This window comes from Cynoglossus semilaevis, chromosome 1 (genome assembly GCF_000523025.1).
Source record: "Cynoglossus semilaevis isolate Cse_v1.0 chromosome 1, Cse_v1.0, whole genome shotgun sequence".
Classification (NCBI taxonomy): domain Eukaryota; kingdom Metazoa; phylum Chordata; class Actinopteri; order Pleuronectiformes; family Cynoglossidae; genus Cynoglossus; species Cynoglossus semilaevis.
The window spans coordinates 4,086,134-4,109,849 of NC_024307.1; the positions used below are offsets into that span (position 1 = coordinate 4,086,134).

The following is a 23,716-nucleotide window of genomic DNA, read 5'->3' on the forward strand; positions in this document are numbered from 1 at the left end:
AGAGTTCACCGACGTCTCATGACGAGACAACGCCAGGTCACACTAATAAAACCGCCCTGACCTTAATCATGACGAGACAACGCCAGGTCACACTCATAAAACCGCCCTGACCTTAACCTCCTCCTCCTCCTCCTCCTCCGGCTGGTCACACATTGATCAGCTTCGGCCTGCACCCTAATTAATCGTCTTGGTGGATGAAGACAAAGACCGGCGGCCTATCAGCTCATATTTAGGCCACGTCAATGACACCGCTTGGTGAGAGGCATCTGTTGTCAGCGCCTGGCCTGAGGTCAAACACACGCTCCTGATGGACCGACGCGTCCTTCATCTCTGCTATGTGGATAATGTAATTAAAGGGTCAGAGTTGTCTTTTAATTCATTTTAAACTGTTCTATTCACCACTGAATCCTTGGTCAAATGACTCCACGACGACACACACGACATCACATAATTTCACGACTGTAAAAGTCAATGGGTGTTTTAAAAAAAACTGTGTTTAATTGAACGGGAACAAAAGGAAATAAGACAAAAGTATAATCTTTGTTTCTCGTTGACAAACTTTGATTGCGTTATTTAAACTAACATATTTGATACCTGCAACGTCAACACCAAAAAGTGTGGGTGAAGGCAGAGGACAATGGATTTGGATTTGGGTCAACTAATTAGCGGGCTAACTGCTAAGATGTTTGGATGTTAAGAGTGGGTTTAAAAAGAGCATTAGCAAGACAAACTTACAGAAACGACTTAATCACTTTGTTGCTAGGATGTGCTTCAAGATCAAATTCTAAAATAATAATATTAACAACAATAATAATAATAATAATAAATGTTCTATTGGCATCCAGTAATGGGCCAGATGTGGGGGTTTTTGTGGGCTGAAAGTGGCCCACAGGTCAGGAGTTTGTCATCCCTGACTCAGACAAAAATGTCACAAAAAGTAAATGTAATAAAAAATATGAAGATTTCAGCTTTTCAAATTTGCCGCCACCTAGTGGTAGAGTACTTAATATTCTGCCAACTCACTATTGAGTAGAGGAACAAAAAATAAATAAATAATTTGCAGTAAATAAATTATTAAGTTTTCAAACCAATGAAATTAATCTTATGACACACAAATGTGCCGCAGCTCAGTGGTTGAGACTCACTGGCTCAGAGAATACATTGTGTGATATATTTTTTTTAAAAATCCTTTTTTTTATGTAATATTGTTTGGTTACGTCTCAAGACATCATCATAAATACTAACAATGAAACATGTTGTTAATTGTAATAAAAAATGTAAACTGAGACGTGAAGCCTCACAGATGGGATTTTTACTGCATACATTTAAATGTTACAATCCAGAGCCAACCTTCAATCTGCTTCATTGGTCATATTTTATCTCAGCCAATGGGGAAAAAAAGAAAGAAAACTAAACCCATAAAATTCAAATGAGACCCCCCAGCCCCTCCCCTCCCTTCTCCTGTCTCTTCTGTTTCTTTATTAAAACTTGGAACATTTGCTGAGGCAACAATGCTTAACACCAACAATACCCCGTTCTCCCAGTCATCTCCCAACTTAACTTCAAGTGGCCGCCTTTGTCCTTTTATTGTCCCAGGAGCATATGTGTGGATGGTAAAGAAGGCGGGGCAGAAACAATTGGGGGCTGGGGCCGGGATTCCCCCCGGTGGGGTCCTCATGCTCTTCTACAACAACCTCTCAGCTGCCTGAAGACCACCGGACACAATGGCTGTAGCGGTATTTGAGTGTTTGAGTGTTTTTATGGTGGGGGGGGCTAATGTCTGTAGCATGTCTTCAACAAGGGGGTGTTCTCCCTTTCCCCACGACCTTGATGACACAGGGCACCCCTCCCATACTGACCTGTGACCTTCTTCTGGTATCTCATAAAAAATACTTAAAATGGGAGCAGTGGACTGGCATGAGGAGAGAAACCTCCCACATGAGCAACGTGAATAATTCACACAAGTGTGATTGCCCCCCAGGGACGTAGGGCACATTGTGACGACCTATAAAAAACATAAGGAGCGTATGATCGGCAGGGACGGACGTTTACCTGTGTGCAGTTTTCACTTACCAAAGATCTGTACCTGTCCAAACACACGTAGCGTTAGCTCCAGACTGCTGCTGTCACCGCCGCCTTCACTTCCTCCTCGGTGATGTGCTGTCACTGCGGCTTTCAGACGTGGATGTAACCAAAGTTCATGATATGAGGTTTGAATGAACATAGATTCCTGTTCTAGTTCAGTATTTCACAACCTGTTCTCTGCCTGTTTCCCTCCTAGCGTTAGCGCTACGGCTAGGTTGTTGTTGAAAAGTGATTATGGATGGATCGGAATTGAAAAGTAAATATAATAATCATTGCAGCTCAGGTTAAACGTCTTAAATCCTGGATATCTTGTTAAAGATAAACATTTTTATATACACTAAACACACTATCAATTAAACTGGAAAGCAAAATTTGAAAAATAACAGAATTTTGACCCAGAATTCAAAGCTATTTGTACTATAATATTTTTCTAGACGTCTCATATCGTCTCAAAAATAAATAAACAAATAAAGGATCGGTTGACTCACTATTATTGTATAACCTCAGTTAAACCAAGTGAAACTACCGCCTTCGGTTTGTAGACTAAGCTATCCTGCCACCTGGTGTTCGTTGGCATAAACTGACTGATTTGTTGCTGCGAAAAAGTCTGTAATACATTTAAAACAGATTCTAACGAACAATAATTGTTAAACATTATTACTTCTAGTAAACTTATTTAAAAAATATTGTTGTACGAATTATTATTATCTCTTTAACAACTGTAGACCGACTCGAATCTTATCATCAGTCTGAAAAACATCATGAATACATTGATTGATGATATACGTTATGTCCACTAGATGGCAGCAACCAATTAAAATTAAATGAAAAATGTCCCCTTTAGTCCCCTTTTTCTTTTCGTTTTTATCATTATTTAGTGTTTTTATTGTTTTCCTTTCGTCGTTATCTTCTTTCTTTACATTTTCTTCTCTTTTTTCGTTATTTTATCAAACAAATGACTCTACCCCTAATCGTCTGGCAAAACACAATGAATAGATAACAAAAAAAACAAGTAAAATATTTTACTAATCCTTATTAAACACAACCTACATCAAGCAGTGTAATTATATATTAGCGTCTACTTCCGGATTTCTTTTCGGATTTTTGGAACAAACAAAAAGATTAAAATGCTTTAGGTTATTTCAGTCATGAGACCAACTCCGACTGAGTGGTCTTTGTTTCCCCGTGGCCGGGTCAGCGTGCAGGCAGAGGAACTGAACAGTGACATAACTAGTCAGCTTCAACAAACAGCCTCGGGACTTTATCTGTTTGCATGTCACATTTTTATACAGATATTGTAATGGCGGGTTACTGTATAAAGGGGGCGTGGGGGTGATATCTAAAAAGAGAGAAGAAGAAGAAAAACGTTGTCTCGCAGTATCCTGCTGGTTGTGTCCTTATTAGATATATTAGTATAGAGGAACAATACAATATATCAGATATTTTTAACTTGTTTGACTCGTGTTTATTTCCAGTTTGACTCAACAACAAGAAAAATGAAGTGGCTCAAAAACTGAACAAACTATTTTGGTTCCTTGCACTTTACAAGGGCTTACATTTTTGTTGGTCGTGTTAAACCCGCAGACGGAGGAACTGAGAGCACGGGACCGAAGGCTTAGAAAGAAATTCAACTAACTGAAGTCACATCCAGTGTTTGGTTAAGTTTAGTTAAAAAATGTGTTATTTAATTAAAGAAGTTAATAATTGACCACCTCAATATACTGTCTTTTGGACATCATGGTCCGGTAATACCATGTCATCACATTTTCAAAATAAAACCTCTTTCAGACTTTCTTCTGTTAGCATCAGAGACTGAATGGTCTTTGACCTGTTGTTTTGAAACATTGACAGATTATCTTTGAATGAAAAAAGTAAAGGGACATGACTGGATGCTTTTGGAACGAAGTCGATTAGTAAAACTGAGGTACATTTTTGTCCCACTGCAGCCCAGCAGCAAACAGAACGCCACAGGTCCCTGCACCAGGGGTTTGAGACCCCTGACTTACGACATTAATCACAACAACGAAGAAATAATTTCACTGTCTGACGGCTGACTTTATACTTTGTTTTTTTTCTGGACAAAAGTAGGACAGCAGGTTAGGGCGATAAAGAACACAGAGTGATGTATTAGTAGGAAGTAGGAACTGTATGTTGACAAGGTAAGCAAGTGCGCACACTCATTTGATCACATGATAACACACTAACTGTTGATTCCAAGGATGATGACGATATTTTCTCTTATACGGTTAGATTTTTACAAACTGTTGAAAAATATGGAAGCCAAGAATGAAGGAAGTAACGCGACTTAACAAACTTGTACAAACGTTTGAAATGGTTGGACAGCTTTATGAACAGTACCTAATGTAGATGGGTATCTGTCTATGGATGTATCTGTTGACTTGACCTGACTTGGTTTCTGTCCTGTCTGATATTTGGTCCAGTTTCAACACTTCTAAATCCGATTTACTCACTATAGGTGTGTATGGGGTTTATATAACGTAAGTTATATATGGGATTCCTGGCCTGGTCGAAATGTACGAATACAACTAATGAGTTAAATAACAAATTTGCAATGAAATAAGTTGCGTCTTTGCCAGAGTTCTGCTGTCCTAAGTTGCAACTTATTTAAATTTTATTATTTTGTTGCCCCTTCTGTTTATTAATAATAACGCCTGGAATTACTGTTAATTGTTGTGTACTTTTGTATTATTATTATTATTTTATTTGAGAGTTTGTATTTAAAATTTTTCAATAAAAAAAAAATAAAGGATTGCGTCTGTCTCTTTATCTCGCTGCCAACGGAGCATTTATTTCCTGTTGCAGTGGAAACGGGTGATGGAACAGGCGATTGTCACGTGACAGTGACAGTTGCGTGACGTCACGGCATCATAGTGAAATGAGTGAATGTGTTGTGTGTGTGTTCACTGCCGCCGCGACGATTACGGTTTGTAGATAAGAACGTTTTTTCTTCTTCTTTTGTTTATTGAAGTCGCGTCTTCAACTGCTGCTGTAGGAGGAAAACCGTAGTTCACTCACGACAAAAAAAAACGAACGGAGTAACCGACTTAACACGCACGTTAGTTTGAGTAAGTACCAGAATTACTTTACTGCTGGTAAAAACTCGAGCAGGTCTGAAGATATTTAAACTAAGACACAAGGAAAAATAAATCAACTTCATAACGAGGCAGAGTTTGAATAAAAGAAAACATGATTCGAAATCGATAATAAAAATGTAATGTTTTGTTTTTACATAAACAAGGTTATAATCAGATCAAATGAGATTTAAAATCGGAACTTAGTGTAAAATTAACACGAAGTATATTTAGATGTGTTACGAGAGTGATGTTTAGTGTAAACAGTGGTCCGATATGTTATAGAATTGAATTCATATTTAATAAACATAACCGCCAGAAAGCTGAAAGCATAAATATGTATATAAAGTACACTCTTACTGCTGCAAAATGGGAGATTTATTTTCCCTTTCTATCACCCGAGAGAACAAAAAAGAAAGGATACAAAGGATACAAAGGCAGATATAAGACACTTTAAAACGAACCTTGGCTTTTGTCTCTAAAAGCAACTGCTGTAGAAAAAAGACTACGAAGCGAGAAGAGTAAAAGAAAAATCAACATTTTTACGTTATTTACCTTAACGTTACACGCGCTGGAAGAGTTCACGCGGATACGTGAACGCGCAAGGAAAACCCGTAATGATAGGAGGAGACCGGCAGAACACGAGGGAGACGACCGCGGACCACTCAGTCACACAGAGCCCGGACGAACAGCATGTCAGTGTGAGTCGGCTCCTTCCTTCCTGGTTCCGAAACCGTTACCCACCGCCCGAACCGAGAAGACAATTTTATTTATTTATTTTATTTATTTATTTCAATTTTATTTATTTATTTGTCTTATTTTGGAAAGAATGGCCCGAGGAGAAGGTTCGGAGGCGAGCGCGGCGGGTTTACTCTCATCTCCCGATGAAGGACCCATCGGAGACGTTAAGGTGAGTACCGGGGGACCAGTCGGTATATTAATTCGGTTGTTTTTGATTTTGTTTTTGTTTTGTTCAACTAAAAGAATTGTACGGTAGAGAAAACGAGCCGTTAAAAAAGGCGGTTTTGTGGTACCGCTGACTTCCTCTCCGCAGTAGTATTTGAAATATCATGTTCGGTCTCATACCGGCTTTTAAACGAGACACACCGAAGCTACACCCACGATACATGTGCGAATCATTTTTATGCATAAAGTCCTGGGGGGAAAAACACAGCTCAATAAAACAAATGGAGATATGGGTAAATGGCCGACGGTCTCGTAACTGTAGTCTGATAATGGAACATCTGTCCAACACGAAATTAATTATTACATTGATTAGTCGGTGAATCGGCAAGTAAACCATATGTTTCTATTCGTCTGTTAATGTAAATGTTTCCAGTGATTTCTTCTTCGTTTCTTTTAAACGTCTAGTCATTTCAGCATCCTCCATCAGAATAACGTACTACGGTACTTTAGGGCTGATTCCTATTTTATCTGTACTCAGTTGAATTTAACATTTTGTGAATTAAGCGAATTACTAGAAGAAGAAACAGTGTGATCTTGGAAATACTGTGTCATGTGCCGTGTCCATTAAAAATACACGTGTGACCGTTTGCATCCAAACTTTACAACCAGGGGTCGCAGTGTGATTATCATCGGTGCCCCTCCCTGGTCATGAAGACTGTTACAATAAAACGCTGTTAGAATGAATCGGTAATGTTGTTAAAAAACAAACAAATTATGATTCGTGTTCAGCTCAACAAAACAAACAAAAAAACCGATTTAACGACTAACTTCCGAGCGTCTTAGAAAAGGCAGGTGCCGCTCCGTGAAGTGATGCTGATCCCGTGTGGCATGGAAACCTTCACTCCATCCCTGCCTTTACCTGCAGCTGATTGGCTGAGGCTGCTGACTGTTGACGACTCCTCGTGGAAGTCATTCCACGTCATTCCACCTCCAACATCCCACTGCAGCAGCCAATGACTGCACAGGAGTCCTAGTGATGCAGCGTGAATGTGTGAACTACAGTGACCTGTCGGTTCACAGAAGCGTCTGGCTGCTTTCCACAAGATTTACGATAATCTGCATCTAATCTTACACTAATGAGAGGCGTTAGCCAATCACCGGAGCTCACAATGGCAGTTCTGTTTAATGCAAAAACGCTTTTACTTTCAGAATGAAAATGAGAAACAGATGTTGGTTCTGATCCCGTGATATTATATAGGCCTGGTAATATTTATTTTTCTGTACTAACCACTGTACTGTTGCTGGTACCAGCATTCTGTATACAATCCCCCATGATTAATTAAATGAACTGCAATGCTGCCATCTAGTGACTTTCACTTTAATATACAACAGTGTATCTGCAAAACTATTTTTAGGGCACACACAATTTGGTGAAACCCAGGCATTGCAATATCAGGTTGTCATTATCAGAGGAAATACCCATTAACGATTCTTACAGATTTAACATAATTATGCCGATATTATTGGTCGGCCGATCCCTACTTTTTACAGTTTCGACTGTCCTTTCAAAATTCTCTTCTTTCATTTCAGCAAAAGAACCAAAGAACCAGTCTGACTGTCTGCAACAAAATATGCTACGCTATTGGTGGTACTCCTTACCAGATCACCGGCAGTGCTCTGGGGTTCTTCCTCCAGCTCTACCTGCTGGATGTGGCTCAGGTGTTTGACACATTTCACACGCACACACACACAAAATAAAATGTCACCTCCTTCCTGTTGTGAAACAAACAGCCTTTAAAAGTCCAGGAACTGTTTACTGAGGCTAACCTTTACTAACATTTATTTATCCAGTTGTTTCACAGAAGTCATGTGACAAAACCTATTTGTTTAGCTTTGCATAACTACACAATACTCTGTTTTTACTGTGTTCCTTTAATAGAATATTTGAATTTGCAGCTCGGGGTGTGTACTGGCAAGATTTTGATGTCACCACATGTATCACGATACAGGGGCAACGATACGATATATTGCGACACTGTAGACACAACGATATAGTAGACGATATAGAGGTTTCTTTTAAGCAATTTAATTGTATTCAGAGTGTCATCATAGTCAAAACTCTGCTGCTGTTCCACCTTAACGTCAGGTTATTAACATTGGAACAGAGGGATTGTCCCCAAAACAACATGCCCTCTGTGGGGTTCGAACGCACGACCTTCAGATTATGAGGTTAACACACTGTCCACTGCACCAACGAGGCTTAATTCAAACATATAGTTTGTTTAAAAAGTGTGGTTTTCACTGTGTTTCACTCTCAGCTTTTTCATTTCATTTCCAGTTGGATCCATTCTACGCTTCGATCATACTGTTCGTGGGCCGGGCCTGGGACGCTGTTACTGACCCCACGGTGGGTTTTATGGTCAGCCGGAGTAAATGGACCAGCATTGGCCGCATGATGCCCTGGTGAGTGTCTCTATCCAATCAGAATGAACTAAATCAGAGATGGTTCTAAAGCGGAGACGCATCAATCGACCGCGCCGTGACCAGAATTGGACTTTTTTCTGCACGTTAGACCCTGAGTGCTGACCGCTGGGTCAGCGCACGTTTTCTTTTTCTTTTTTCATTCTCGCAGTTGATCATTTTGTGCATGTGTTCAGAACGGGGGAGGAGGCTCACCCTCACAGCTGAAGCTAACATGTCAGTTGCTGCGTCAGTTGTTTGCTCGAGGGTTAACAAACACATTCAGTTGTAGACAAAACCAGGTGTCGACTGCTCACGTAAATACGCTGGTCAAGCCTTTAACTCTACATTTGTTTTGTACAAGAGACAAACAAAAAACAAACCAGAAAGGGAGTTAAATAATAAATAATAATTATTAAATAATATTTAAGTCATTTGCTCACAGCAAAGCTTCTTGCAGACACATCACAGCTGAGTTACAGCGTCTCTAAGACGAACTCTAAGACGTTCTATTTTGCCTTGCAAAATATGTGACATCACTATGCCTAAAGCATCATGGGTATTCTGAGTTGGAAATGCCAGCTGTGCATGAGAGCTGCACAGTGTGGACTAAAGGAGGAAGAGGGAGAGTTCCCGGCTGTGCTGTGATTGGTCCAATCCACAACACACCATGATTCCAGCCAATAGGGGTCAGTCTTTCTCTGACTGTGGATATATTAAATTTCCCTGGTCATTTCTGATAAGGAGGACGAAGAGGGATATAGTACAAGCAGGGAGAGGTTAACTCCAGTCACAGACCAGTTGGACAGGGTACGATCAAGGTCACTGGGAGTCAGGGCAACGTGTACGTGACACCAGGAGGCTTCTGTTTGTGCAAACAAGGCAGAGTCGTGCAAATCCAATTCCACATCTAATGAAATTGTTTAATTTCGTGACTCCGCAGCTTCTTAAGAGACTCGTTCTCAAAACATTATTTAAAAAACATGACAAAAGCAGCCAAAAATTGTTTCGAAAAAATCATGTATCAGTTAGAAAGAAATGTCTGAAAAAAATTATATATAATATATACATATATTTATGTATATATACTAATCTCATCAAAATCTCATTTTGGCCAAAACATTTGTCCACCCCTGGTCCAGAGTGTCCAAACAACCTAATCCCCGAGTAAACAGGTTTTTGGCAGGGTTTCTGACAACATTTGAGGTACGTGGCTTCAAAGTTTATCAGCAGGTCATGAGGAGGCGGGGGAAGTTCCTCACTGACGGTATGGAAGTTTCAGTAAAGAGTGGAGGAGGCTCAGTGTCTGTAGCTTCTGTCTTATCTAGTAGGACCAGTAACTTTCCCATGGTGCCATCATAGATAGTTGATGGATGGATGAATGGATGGATGGATGGATGAACGGACGGACAGATGGATGGAAGCCTGGATAGATAGATAGATAGATAGATAGATTGATAGATAGATAGATAGATAGATAGATATATATTGCTGTGTTAAATAAAAGTTATTTCCTTGAACAGCCTGACCTTTTTTTTCTCTGAATGACCACGTGCTAATATAACCACTTTCGGTTTCGTTTCTGTGTTATTTTTGCACTGGGGGATGTGAGGGGTTTCCGATGACCTTGTGTTTACTGCAGCTGTCAGTAACATGACTGTATCAGGGGGTAAACCCAAGTAGATTTTCACAGCAGAAAAAAAACCCTTTTTCTTCAGAACTTTAACAGTTAGCTCAGTTGGTTAGAGTGTGGTGCTAGTAACGCCAAGGTCGTGGGTTCGAGCCCCGTACGGGCCATTCATTATTGATCGTGTTGCGTAATCCTCTTGTAGCTGCAGCTAACCGTTTTTCTTAAGTTTTGAAAACAAAATTGTCTTTTCGAGGCAGGCCGGTTAGCTCAGTTGGTTAGAGCGTGGTGCTAATAACGCCAAGGTCGCGGGTTCGATCCCCGTACGGGCCATTTGCTTTTGATCATGTTGCGTAATCCTCTTGTACCTGCAGCTAACCATTTTCCTAAGTTTTGAAAACAAAATTGTCTTTTCAAGGCAGGCCGGTTAGCTCAGTTGGTTAGAGCGTGGTGCTAATAACGCCAAGGTCGCGGGTTCGATCCCCGTACGGGCCATTTGCTTTTGATCATGTTGCGTAATCCTCTTGTACCTGCAGCTAACCATTTTCCTAAGTTTTGAAAACAAAATTGTCTTTTCAAGGCAGGCCGGTTAGCTCAGTTGGTTAGAGCGTGGTGCTAATAACGCCAAGGTCGCGGGTTCGATCCCCGTACGGGCCATTTGCTTTTGATCGTGTTGCGTAATCCTCTTCTAGCTGCAGCTAACCGTTTTTCTTAAATTTTGAAAACAAAAGTGCCATTTAGACACAGGCCGGTTAGCTCAGTTGGTTAGAGCGTGGTGCTAATAACGCCAAGGTCGCGGGTTCGATCCCCGTACGGGCCATTTACTTTTGATCGTATTGCGTAATCCTCTTGTAGCTGCAGCTAACAGTTTTTCTTAAGTTTTGAAAACAAAAGTACCATTTAGACACAGGCCGGTTAGCTCAGTTGGTTAGAGCGTGGTGCTAATAACGCCAAGGTCGCGGGTTCGATCCCCGTACGGGCCATTTACTTTTGATCGTATTGCGTAATCCTCTTGTAGCTGCAGCTAACAGTTTTTCTTAAGTTTTGAAAACAAAAGTACCATTTAGACACAGGCCGGTTAGCTCAGTTGGTTAGAGCGTGGTGCTAATAACGCCAAGGTCGCGGGTTTGATCCCCGTACGGGCCATTTACTTTTGATCGTATTGCGTAATCCTCTTGTAGCTGCAGCTAACTGTTTTTCTTAAGTTTTGAAAACAAAAGTGCCATTTTTACGCAGGCTGGTTAGCTCAGTTGGTTAGAGCGTGGTGCTAATAACGCCAAAGTCGCGGGTTCGATCCCTGTACGGGCCATTCATTATTGATCGTGTTGCGTAGTCTTCTTGTACCTGCAGCTAATCTTTTTCTTAAGTTTTGAAAACAAAAGTGCCATTTTTACGCAGGCTGGTTAGCTCAGTTGGTTAGAGCATGATGCTAATAACGCCAAGGTCGTGGGGTCGATCCCCGTACGGGCCACTTGCTTTTGATCGTGTCGCGTGTCTTTTTTATTAGACTTTTTTCATTTCTCTGTATTTAATACTAGATCGATTGAGTCAGACTGTTGTCAGACATTTAAAATTCCAAGTATTTTTCAAGCACTTTACTTACTTTGCTGTAGCCACTTAATTCATGCTAACATCACTAACATCTGTACCGCTCTGTATTCACAGGGTTCTCTTAAAGAACATTGACATTGATTTGTTTTTTTACCTTGATATCTACTCTTAGTTTTTTTAATCCATTTTACTCCAATATTTACATTGTCTGTTAACAATTTTATTCATGCTAAATGTTAACATTTACCCTGAGGTTTGTTTTGTTTCCTGTTGACATATTCAATACATTTTTACTTTTTTGCAATGGTAAACATCTTGTGTAAAAGTAAAAAAAATTGCTGCAGAAAAATAACTCTGAAAAAAAATCTAAATTCCTGCGTGTTGAACCTTCTTCATTCTATTTTAACTTTACTGTTTCATTTTAAGTTTGGGTTAAGTTTGATGTGTACGATCAAAAAAAAACTCAGATATTTTTAAGTTTGATGTGTACGATCAAAAAAATCTCAGATATTTGGCAAAGATATGACGACTAAAGCTGTCAAATTTAAAATAAAATAAAAAACCATCAAATCCTTTTTGCACCAATAACTAATGTTCTAATGAATGGATGAATGTTTTTTTCTTGTCATTGGTTTGTGTGCTGAACCAACATCTGTATTTTTCTCGTCAGGATTCTTTTCTCTACTCCGTTCGCAGTCATAACCTACATTCTCCTCTGGTTCGTGTTCCCGTTTGAAAATGGGAAGTTCATCTGGTGCCTGATTTTTTACTGCCTCTTTCAGACAATGCAGACGGTTGGTATTAGAGTCAGAGTCTTCCTCGTGTTCGTCGTTGCTCTTCTCCTCATCTGACTGTGCGTGCGTGTGTGTGTGTGTATTTTCAGTGCTTCCATGTGCCATATTCTGCCCTCACCATGTTCATCACCAGCGACCAGAAAGAGAGGGATTCGGCCACTGCCTACCGTATGTCGACACCCCGCTGTTTATTCACAGCTGTAACACGTGGCTGACTCCACTGAGCTCATGTCTTTGTCATTTTAGACATTTTAGTCTTTTACACATTACAGGAAGTTATATATGACGAATGACGATGTGTATTACTGCATTAGTCAAATAAAAAAAAAGGAGTCAACTGGTAAAAAAAAACTAACATTTTTTTATACGAGCCAATCAGAACTGTATGTGATGGCTAGGAGGCGGGACATAAAAATGGAGCTCCAATCACAGCAAATGTGTGTCAAGTAGTAGAACATACAGAATATAGAAGACGTGTGGGACGACAATTTGAGTAAAATATATAGTAAATATATGACACAATATATTTGTCAACTAAATATATTTCAAATCCACTATGCTTCATCAATTTAAACCAAACATTAAACCAGTTTCGGACAAAGATAGCGTTACAGTTTACTGTGAAGACTCGACAGGAAATGAAAACTCACCGGTGGCTGAAACCTCTCTGTGGTCCTCGCAGGTATGATGGTGGAGGTTCTCGGCTCACTTCTGGGCACCGCAGTCCAGGGACAGATTGTTGGCGGTTCCACCCCGTGCAACGGGGAGGACAATGTGACGGCGAGCAGTAACGTGTCCGTGGTTACTTTGGAAGACACGGTGAGAGTTCCTCGTGAGACCTCGTGCACATTGTCTAAAAAACGGGGGATTTGAAATCATTTTTGAATCATTTGGCTGAAGCATCTACATGAAACTTTGTCAAATTAAATGGGTTTTTTTTTCTTTCATCTTCAGAGACAAGCCTACCTGATTGCTTCCGGTGTCATCTCCATCATTTACGTCCTCAGTGCAGCAGTCTTGTTTTTAGGCGTGAAGGAGAAAAAAGGTAAAAAGACTTTGTTAAAGTTTTTCACACTGCAACAACACAAAGTAAATATTTATTATTTAGTGTGTAGTTAAAGAATGTCTGGAAAATCTGACAGACCCACGGGTGGTCTTCAACTTACGTCGGAATTCCATTCTACGGTGCAACTTAACTTAACTCTATATAAGTACCTGTGTCACTCACCTATGCTAACACGGTGCTAGCATCATAATCAAGGACACAGAAACATCAGAAGAGTCTGACTCACACCTGGCAGCCACAGCGAAGGGCAAAAATGCCCCCACTCCCCAAAAAAAACCAACACCAAAAAAAGTCAATGTACCAAAAAAACACAGCCGTCTTCGCCTATTGCACCGCAGGCGACTTATTCATCCGCTCCATTCACCAACTATTTCCCTTGCGAAATTTGTGTCAACGCCGTACGTTGGAATGAAGGAACAAGACTTTTTGAACAAATTTATGAGAGATGGCAACGTAACCATGAAACGCTGTAAGTTGAGAACGCCGTAAACTGAGGACGCCCTGTATGTTGGCTCCACCCACACGGCCCTGTTGTTGTCATAAACACACGATGACCTCCCCAGGCTTCAGGACTCTCCTTTAGGACTTATTAATTATTGGACATTTTTTGACAAATTGCACTTTACTTTCTCAATTTCTTATTAGAAGGAAATCAGAATCAACAAAACTCAGTTCTGGAGAGTCACACTTACCAAAATGCTGCTCTGGTTTTTACTGATTCTTTGAGAAAATAATCCCAGTTTACAGCTTTTCATTGTCCATTTGTGCTTCATTCAAGGGATAAGACACAAAACGTCCAAACCCCTCACCCTCAGACAGGGCCTGTGGCTCGTACTGAGCCACGGACCGTACATCCGTCTGGTCATCGGTGTCCTCTTCACCTCTCTAGCCTTTATGGTAAGAAAGTGGGCTTTTTTTTTCCATTTTTGTGGGCTAGCTGAGATGAGGCTGTTTTTGTTGTCATTTCATCAGATTTACTTGATTAAAAAAATGATTCCTTCTCTTTAGCTTCTGGAAGGAAACTTTGCTATTTTCATCACCTACACGCTCAAACACAGGAACGACTACCAGAATCTTCTCCTGGTTGTTATGGTGAGTGTCTCCATTTGTCCTGTATAAATGCATTAATAGGTTTGAATTGTACATGACATTAGCACAAAGTTTAGTACATGAGCAAAAAAAAAAAAAACAGCCGGTCCGATTGTGTGGGACACACTAGTTGCCCATTGGGCTGCGAAACCTGGGCTAGTGTCCCAGCATATGGTTCACAGTTTGTATCCAACCTCAAACCCAAAGGTTGGTTTGGGCTCAGCTGTTTGCCTACATGTGATGTGTTCAAAGACATCAGCGGTAGATGTACGATGACAGTTCTGATTCAACGGCCCCAGATTTTTATTTAATTTAATTAATTTTTTTCAGCTGTCTGCAACTATTAGCGTCCCCTGGTGGCAATGGTTTCTGACTCGGTTTGGGAAGAAGACGGCGATTAACTGTAGCATGATTGTGAGTACGAAATGTTGGATTGTTGAAATGTATGTATTTATGTTTATTTTTTATTTATTATTATTTATTTATTTTGTTGTTTCTTTTCCTACAGTGGGGAATACCGTTCATGATCATAATTGTGTCCGTCAAGAGCAACCTCATTGTTTCCTATTTGGTCTCAGCGGCGGCGGGCGCGAGTGTGGGAGCAGCTTTCTTTCTGCCTTGGTAAGACGGCCATATTAGATTTCTAGGTTTTTGCAATTAGAAAAGTAATTCCAGGAAGTCAGATAATAAACTAACTGCTGGTTACTGGTCCCTCCTCAGGTCGATGCTTCCCGATGCAGTGGACGACTTCAAGGTGAGAAACCCGGACATCCGCGGCCACGAAGCTCTCTTCTACTCTTTCTACGTGTTCTTCATCAAGTTTGCGTCCGGGATCTCACTGGGCATCTCCACCCTGAGTCTGAAGTAAGTCCGTTTCTGCTCCGCTCCCTGGTCCGTGTTGCTGCTCCTCACTTTAACTCCCGCCTTGATCCTGCAGGTTTGCTGGATACGTAACAGGAAAGTGCAACCAGCCAGAGGTGCTGAACACCACCCTGAGAGTACTGGTCTGTCTGGTACCACTGTGCTTCATCATAATAGGACTGTTGATATTAAGGACTTACCCCATCGATGAGAAGAGGAGGGAGAGCAACCAGAAGCAACTGCAGAAATGTCTGTAAGTGAGAAGTGGGAAACACACACACGCACACACAGTCAGGTTTACATAAGTTGTGAGGACATCACATTGACATCATGACCTTAAAAATTACCCCACAAGAAACAATATTAGGGATATTAGAATAATGAGGTAATAACTGTAAGAATCATTACTGGCGTATCCTCTGATAATGAAAACCCGAAAACGCAATGTCTTGGTTTGGCCACATGATGTGTGCCCTAAAAATAGTTTTGGGGGAAAACAGCTGTATATAAAAGTAATAGTCACTAGATGGCAGCGTTGCAGCTTATTTTATTAATGTCTTTTAATGATCAGGGGATTGTATACAAAATGCTGGTTGTTATTATATTGTTAACGGTTACTACCGGCCTACCAAACCATCCAATTTGGCCCATGACTGGATACATCAAACAGTAACGTTAGATAAAAATGGGATTTTTATGTAATTTACTTTGAGTGTGTCTTAACTAAGGGCTAGCAGCATAATGTTAGCGGTGATAATTTAGGGCAGTGTAACTAGAGTTGATTGGGGCAAATCTCATTGACATTTACATCTGATTTTGACTTTGTTCTAAATGTGGCGTCTACTCTTTCTTTAACAGAGAGTCTGAAGAAAACTCAGAGTCTGAAACCACAGCACTTGGAAACACAGCGTAGCAGTGGGTGGAGGAGCAGCCACCACCACCACCACCTCTGGTTTTCATGTTTGCACAGGTCGTAGAAGGACTAACACCTTTTACTGACAGAAGTGTCTTCTGCCCGTCACCTGCTGCCATCACTGGGAAGGCCTTCCATTGAACTACGCAATCTTGTGCTGCCATCTGGCGGCCGTGCTTCTCATAATAAAGTATAATTCGAGTATTTTCCATTAGGTTCAAATGAGAGGTGCTTTATTAAAATGTGTTGTTTTTTTTAAAAAAAACTTGTACAACATCTTAATCGTTAAGGTGTTGAGAAGTAACCGTCGGATCGACCAGTTGTTTAACAAACTCTGTGAAGTTTACATTCTTACAACATCTGTCGTCACTTTTTCAACCAGGTGACGGCCCTTTTCTTATTCATGGGTGGTGTTTTCACAACTGACTCGGTCCCTTTGTGAGTTACAGTAGCTATAAATAAGCGTGTGGCTCATAATTAGTGCCACCATTTTTGTTCCTGACAGAAAATGTTTCCAATGCTGTACCACAGGAGACATTTCAGCTTTTTACAGTGAGGCTCAGTTTCATCAGATTTCAACAGCATGGTCATTCAGTTGGTGTATAGTTGCCTTCTGAAACAGCAGAACCAATCATTGCCCCCCACCCCCCATATTTTTTTTTCAAGATTAGCATTTAAGACTCTGTGATCTGTGGTATCTATGTTTGTTTCCCATTTACAGATCAGTTACATTCAACAGTTCCACTAACTTCATCTTCGGGAGCTCTGTTACTATTCCTCTTCGGTTATACATTGAAGTTGCAACATGGAGAACCAACCTGTGGCATCATGTACTCTATGAACTTACTTGAATCACTCGCTTTCGTTTGTCTACGTTGTTTATGTTTAAAAGGGTTTAAATCACTTATTTTTCCACCGATAATGAAAACCCCATAACGCAATGCCTGGGTTCTGTTAAATGATGTGTGCTCTAAAAATAGTGCAATGCCCTGGCGGCGGAGCAGTCAGATTTAAGGGAGTATAACTACTGTTATGGAAGCACTTGTGTTTAATTTGTTGGTAGTAACTGGGTTAGTGAAACCTGTTTTTTTTTTAGTTAAAAACAAAAAAACTACATGTTTCCACAATGTGAATAATGTGAGACCAGAACTGCAGCACAAGCTTAGATTGTTCCAGAGACAATCTGGTTCAAATTATCTTTATCTGCTGTTATACTAAAAGTTACAAAGATTCTGTTCCACCAAAGATCTAGGTCTTTGAATTTGCACTAAATGAAAATCAAAAAAAAAATTAAATGTAATTTTTGTGTTTATTTTATTTATTTTTGTTATTATTTTTGGTGAACTTTTTTTTTTCTAAGTGTGACCTCAATGAGCCAATAAGTACAGTACGATGTAAGTCAGAAAAAGAAATATTGTGCTGTATTCATTAATAAAGTTTGCGTAAATATTTCTGGAGTGCTTCCTTTCCTTAAATCCATCTCCGATGTTTTATAAATGTGTATATAAAAACAGTCTAGAGTAAGTAACATTAAACTACCAACACAACTCTAAACCACAGGTTAATTTTAAAAAAAAAGGTAAACTCAGTTACAGGGTTTAGAGTACATAGAAGAGTATTATAGATAGATAGAACACTATTCAACTTCCGGGAGTTTCCTTCAGAAAAATTAATATTTACTATGCCCCAGAAATGGTAAAGTTAGCCAAAAAAATATCGCACATAGATAAACGATAAGACGTATTATTTTTATATTGTGTGCAAAACAAGAAAACGAACAATTAAAACCAGGAAAACCTCAGTCAACGTAGCTCCACTTTCTCCCTGATGGTGGTGCTATGAGTGCAAAGCCGTTATAACGAATGCAGTAGTCTGATAGTACGATATTTAATCTTTTTATCTCATATCGATCTAAAACCTATTCAACAGAATATGGTAAAGTGCTCGACTAACCTGGGTGGTACACTAATATCTTAAATATAATTAAGATGTGAAATAACGTTGTTTACAATTGATTTGCGGTAAAGTTGTTGTTTTTTATTTTAAAAACATTCTTTAAATACAGCACAACATACAATATAGCACAGATTACATTTTTCTTGTTTTTTAGAAAGGTATTTCTTGTTTTTTATACTCTTACATATAAAAGAAGCTGAAGAACAGCAACAAGTTGCACAGGAAATAAGAAACAAACGAATCGATGAGGTCGAACTAAATTGGTTTTCGCTTAATATTTACCAAAACAGTTGTTGAAAATTAATAATTACCTGGTGCCGTATGTCCGGTAAATATTTCGAAATAAAAATAGTGTAATATCTTTAAAAAGAACAAGTAATCACAGAAAACAGTTTCACTCGTTGCTGCGCCTCAAAGAGCGATTTAAACGCGCTCTAGGGCCACAGCACCGCGCTGCGGTTTGGAGTGATAGTGCAGGTAACTTTCAAGATATGTTTGATGAAGACAGTAATTAAGGTTAAAATCCACTTAACAATGACGCATCATGTTGATAAAACACGTTTTCAACTGACCAAAAAAACATTTGGTAAACTATTTTCGGCACCTGTTGAATGAGCAGAGTGAACCCAAGGCTCCGGAGCTGTTATCGGACTTAAATTACCTGCAGCTGAGCTCGGGCTGTGGCGCGGATTGACAGAGGACGTGAGAGGAACGGCAGTGACTTACAATGAAAACACAGCGACGTGTGTGTGTTTTGTGGAGTCTTTTTACAATCGTTCTCCTCTGTTTTAAAGCAGACACATACGAAACTCCTATAACCAGACACAGGAGGCCTTCTCTGAAAGTGGGTCCACCAAAGCCCAAACTCTTGAAACTGTCAACAGTCATCTACTCACCAACAGTAGAAGAAGAATCAGGTTCTCCAGCGGTGTCTCCATTCAGGACGCGGAACTTCTCTCCTTCCTCATCCACGCGGCCCGTAGACATTCAATCGGACTCCGTTGCTGCCCAGTCGGACGTCTCTGTGACCTGCTCCACGGCCCACTTTGTGCTGCGGGTCAAACCAGGTTTTTACGGCCTGGACGCTGATGTAGAGGAGCTGACCTTAGGTGGCGGCTGTAGAAGCAACGGTGTTCTGAGACCTTACGGCGACATCCTGTTCAACTACCCCCTGACAGCGTGTGACGCCATACGGGAAGTAAGGTGTCTTTACATGTTGTATTTACAGTATATTGTTTGTGACAAGGTGAAGGTTTCCTTCCTTCTAATTGTCCGGAAAAACTTCGAAACACAGTCTTAGTACGGTCTCTAAGAACAGTGACATCTGGTGGCCAACTGAAGTCATAGTATCATCTATAAAATAACCCAGAAGAAGACACTTCAGAAATGACTGTGTGGACGATTTTTTTTAATGATTATTTTTAGAAATTCGTCATCATTGTAATCATTTTTTGAAGACGCCTAAACAGTTTAAGTAAAACTAAGTTATTAGTTCGTTGGTTGGTTAGTTGAACTAATATGAAAACAGGCTAAGCCACACAAACTATATACTACTAAAAATATAAAATACACACAAAAAATATTCCAGAATAAACCAAAGGATAAATTCAAAAGACCGACTAGGTCCAATGTTTACATTATTTCCCGTTACCCATCTTCCCGCGGCACAGAAATGTGACGTCTGTCTCACTTTAATGACGTAAAAGTCCGCTATAAAGCTATATTAGGGCTTTTTGCCAGTTTAAAGTTTCCACGTCTTAGTGTTTTGATTCAAAATCAGGTTTTATTTGTGGACATCAGACTTTAAAAAGAAACAAAATAAAAGTTTTAATTTTGTTGTGTTGAAGGATTTCAGTTTCATCGCTGAAATGAATATGTTACCAGAGCTTGTTTCTTGTTGTTGTTTCTTGTGTTGTTCTTGTTTTTTTTCACTGAGCTCCTGCATTAACAACTGTGACCCTCTGTAACAGGCGCCCCCTGGCTACCTGGTTTACAAATACACACTCCATTTTAGGCCTTCACCGAAACGCTTCCCGACCCGATCACAACACTTAGATGTCAACATCGAGTGCCGTTACCAAAGGTTGGACATCCGGTCGAACTTACTGAGACGTTTTATGTGTGTAAGCGACGACACTAACTTCCTCCGTCACTTGTCCAGGACACACCATGTGCATCAGCTGGTTTTGAAACCCACCTGGAAAACTGCCGTCATGCGCAAAAAGCTGAAAGGACGACCGAGTGACTTTAGGATTGGACTGATGGACGGTAAGAGGACAGAGGCTGGTGGTTGGTTTGTGTCCTTCGAGTCTTCTAGTTTTTTCTATTTATATTTTTATAACATACCTATAACTAAAAGATAAAATGGTCTTAGGTAAAAAGTGAAGATCAGATAAATGACATGTAAACGTCATGCATAAAGGCTAAAATGCTAACATTCTTTTAGCCTTTTTTTCACCATCTGTTGGAGAAATGCAGGAAAAGACAGAAATATAATGATAATATAAATTAATAAAATAATTTGGACAAATTTGACGGGCCAGATTACATAGGCAAGCGGGCCACATCTGGCCCCTGGGCCTTAGTTTGCCCATGCCTGGTTTAATATCTCTCCAAACTGTATCGGGGAGTTCCCCTCCCCACCTGGGCCTTAGTTTGCCCATGCCTTAGTTTGCCATGCCCGGCCGTGTTTCTTCAGTTAAACCATGAAGTTTATTGTTGTTGAAATTTTGCCCTTTTAAAAAAAAATTCCAGTTATTTCTGGTCAAACTTTTAGCAAATATTTTTTTAATTTGTGTCACTTTTATGTATTTTTGGCGCTATTCTTGGGTATATATTATATATATTCTTATATATTCTTGATTATATATTTCTTATTTTTAAATGATTAAAAATCTTTTTTTGTTTTTTTTAATTTTAAATTAATTATTTTTTAACTTAGTACCCACTAGTAGCCATTTCTTGTTGTGTTTATTTTTTTTCTAACATCTGGTAATTGTTGTTTTTTTGGTTCAAACTGAAAGATATTTATTCTTTCTTCTTTTTCTTTCGGCTTTGTCCCTTTTTTTCAGGGGTTGCCACAGCAGATCAGTGATTTCCATCTCTCCCTGTTCTCTGCATCTCCTACTCTGACTCCAACTACCTGCATGTCCTCCCTCACTACATCCATATATCTCCTCTTTGGCCTTCCTCTCTTCCCCCTACCGGGTAGCTCCATCTCTAACATTCTTCTACCAATGTATCCACTGTCCCTCCTCTGCACATGTCCAAACCATCTCAACCTGGCTTCTCTAGCTTTTTCTCCAAACCTTCCTGTCTGTGTTGTCCCTCTAATGACCTCATTCCTGATCCTGTCCATTCTTGTCACTCCTAAAGAGAATCTTAGCATCTTTAACTCTGCCACCACCAGCTCCACCTCCAGCTCCACCTCCTGTCTTCTGCCTATTACTACTGTCTCTAAACCATACATCATGGCTGGGCTCACCACCGTCCTGTAAACTTTTCCCTTCACCTTAGCTGACACTCTTCTGTCACAGATCACTCCTGAATATTTATTCTTTCAAATTATTTAAAAATAAATAAACTTTTTGTTTTTCATTCTCAGACTCCTGGAGCTCCACAGTCAAGTCCTCAGTTTACCAACTGGGACAGAATATAAATTTCCAGGCCTCGGCTTCACATCTCCCTCCTGGAGGAAAACTGTACGTCAGCAGCTGTTACGCGTCACCGTCCAACAGCTCTGAGAACTCTCTTAAATACACCATCATCGACAACTTTGGGTGTGTGAGTTATTTTCTCATTTTTATTTAGGTGTCACTCGTCTGGTCACATGCAAATATCTGTGTCACGATACCGTCCTTCTGTAGATGTTTGGTGGACAGCAAGCGAGACCCGGCGGCCTCTCGGTTCATCTATCGGACGAACGGAACCATCGGATTCTCCCTGAAGGCTTTTCAGTTCACGTCTGACCCCGAGACTGAGGTGAGGAGGACGGGATTTCTGATTCTTCGGTCACGTGAAGCGGCGATGGCGGGTTAACGTTGTCGTCATTTTAGATCAGCGTACACTGTCACCTGTCCGTCACCTCGGAGGGTCCAAGTCCTGCCCACAAATCCTGCACCTATAAAGGAAACAGGTCGGTTCTGATGTCGTAAACTTTTATGCTATTAAAAAAAAAAATCTTTGGGAGAAAATGTCGAAGAGTTTTGGTACAAGGCTTTTGTTTTTAAATATTTCTGGAGTAAATTTAAAAATAAAAAAATAAACTAAAATAACTTATAAAACGTAAACGTAGCGACTTAGTAACTTTTCAACTTAACATAGTAAAACTCCATAATATATAATATTTTTGACGTTGGTATTTTTTGTTTTTATATCCAAAGTAAACTATTGTTTCCTTAAAATTATATTAATATGTAAATATTTCAAAATAATTTTACTGAATTTTTTTTTAAATTTTCCTGCTGTGCTGTAACAGGTGGACGGCCCTCTCCGGTGACCACTCCCTGTGTGACTGCTGCGACTCCAAATGTGTGACCTCTAAGACCCGTAGGTCCATGATGGAAGGTCTGTCAACATTTTGGTTCCTTCACAGGAGACAGTCGTATCTGTTTTAAAATTTTAAATAATCCAGCAGCTGTGTCTGTTGCTTTCGTCCAAGGTTTTGCCAGCAGCCAGCTTCTCTCCATCTCAGATCAGACGGACGAAGACGGTTTCCTCCCTGTAGCTTCCTCCACGGTCTTCATAAGCACAGAAGACCAGAGGACCGGGACTGGAAACATGGATCAACGGGATGTTCGAGAGTATCTGTGGAGAAGTGTCGATGTTCTGAGATACGATGATAAAGATGATGAGAGATTTGCAGAGGATGAGGAGGATGAAGAGGAGCTCGAGGAAGACGGAGGGCAGGAAAGCAGAGTTAACGTGGGAACCACAGCAGCGCCCGACACGAGGACGTCATTTTTCAGGAACGTTGTTTCAGTGGAGAACGGGAACGCATTTGAAGAAGACGGTTCGGGCGTCGAGGGAGTCACGTTAGGTGAGGAAATACATGTAAGATCTAAACACAACCAGGCGAAGGTTGAGGGGCCAATTCCAGAGAATGTGAAGCCACCAGAGTCTAAGGAGCCGGAGGAGGCTGGGAATGTAGCTGAAGACCAGAACAGGACCAGAACCTTCAGGTTAGGGTTAAAGACGGACGAAGGCCTGGATGATGTAGCCGATGGTGAGAAGTCGACCTGGTATTTCACATGGAGGTAGATCACCGAAAGACTGTGAATAAATGTTGATCAATAAAAACATAAAAATGCATCTGAA

At 40.3% G+C, this 23,716-nt stretch overlaps 2 protein-coding genes, 1 long non-coding RNA gene and 8 other non-coding genes across 11 annotated transcripts; 10 read left to right on the forward strand and 1 right to left on the reverse strand.

Moving 5' to 3' along the window:
- Positions 1-1,235: 1,235 nt before the first annotated feature.
- On the reverse strand, positions 1,236-19,435 carry LOC107989041 (uncharacterized). Its single transcript, XR_003051026.1, has 5 exons — positions 19,297-19,435; positions 15,732-15,782; positions 13,482-13,531; positions 13,166-13,368; positions 1,236-2,172 (listed from the first exon to the last, which is right to left on the reverse strand). It is a non-coding gene; the product is annotated as an uncharacterized LOC107989041 (long non-coding RNA).
- Positions 5,125-17,896, forward strand: LOC103391331 (sodium-dependent lysophosphatidylcholine symporter 1-B-like). The gene is made up of 15 exons (XM_008327593.3): positions 5,125-5,948; positions 5,987-6,087; positions 7,674-7,802; positions 8,422-8,546; positions 12,392-12,515; positions 12,605-12,683; positions 13,198-13,334; positions 13,470-13,560; positions 14,360-14,478; positions 14,590-14,673; positions 15,001-15,084; positions 15,179-15,291; positions 15,391-15,534; positions 15,608-15,784; positions 16,390-17,896. The coding sequence occupies exons 1-15, from the start codon at positions 5,795-5,797 to the stop codon at positions 16,442-16,444; spliced, it is 1,716 nt and encodes a 571-aa protein (XP_008325815.2). The 5' UTR covers positions 5,125-5,794; the 3' UTR covers positions 16,445-17,896.
- Positions 10,430-10,503, forward strand: trnai-aau (transfer RNA isoleucine (anticodon AAU)). Its single transcript has one exon. It is a non-coding gene; the product is annotated as a tRNA-Ile (tRNA).
- trnai-aau (transfer RNA isoleucine (anticodon AAU)) lies at positions 10,592-10,665 on the forward strand. The gene has a single exon. It is a non-coding gene; the product is annotated as a tRNA-Ile (tRNA).
- trnai-aau (transfer RNA isoleucine (anticodon AAU)) lies at positions 10,754-10,827 on the forward strand. Its single transcript has one exon. It is a non-coding gene; the product is annotated as a tRNA-Ile (tRNA).
- Positions 10,917-10,990, forward strand: trnai-aau (transfer RNA isoleucine (anticodon AAU)). The gene has a single exon. It is a non-coding gene; the product is annotated as a tRNA-Ile (tRNA).
- On the forward strand, positions 11,080-11,153 carry trnai-aau (transfer RNA isoleucine (anticodon AAU)). The gene has a single exon. It is a non-coding gene; the product is annotated as a tRNA-Ile (tRNA).
- On the forward strand, positions 11,243-11,316 carry trnai-aau (transfer RNA isoleucine (anticodon AAU)). The gene has a single exon. It is a non-coding gene; the product is annotated as a tRNA-Ile (tRNA).
- trnai-aau (transfer RNA isoleucine (anticodon AAU)) lies at positions 11,406-11,479 on the forward strand. The gene has a single exon. It is a non-coding gene; the product is annotated as a tRNA-Ile (tRNA).
- Positions 11,568-11,641, forward strand: trnai-aau (transfer RNA isoleucine (anticodon AAU)). The gene has a single exon. It is a non-coding gene; the product is annotated as a tRNA-Ile (tRNA).
- LOC103391190 (uncharacterized) lies at positions 18,736-23,716 on the forward strand. Its single transcript, XM_008327472.3, has 8 exons — positions 18,736-19,598; positions 20,371-20,483; positions 20,562-20,668; positions 22,005-22,179; positions 22,267-22,381; positions 22,456-22,535; positions 22,878-22,966; positions 23,061-23,716. Exons 1-8 carry the CDS (start codon positions 19,128-19,130, stop codon positions 23,657-23,659), a joined length of 1,749 nt encoding a protein of 582 aa, XP_008325694.1. The 5' UTR covers positions 18,736-19,127; the 3' UTR covers positions 23,660-23,716.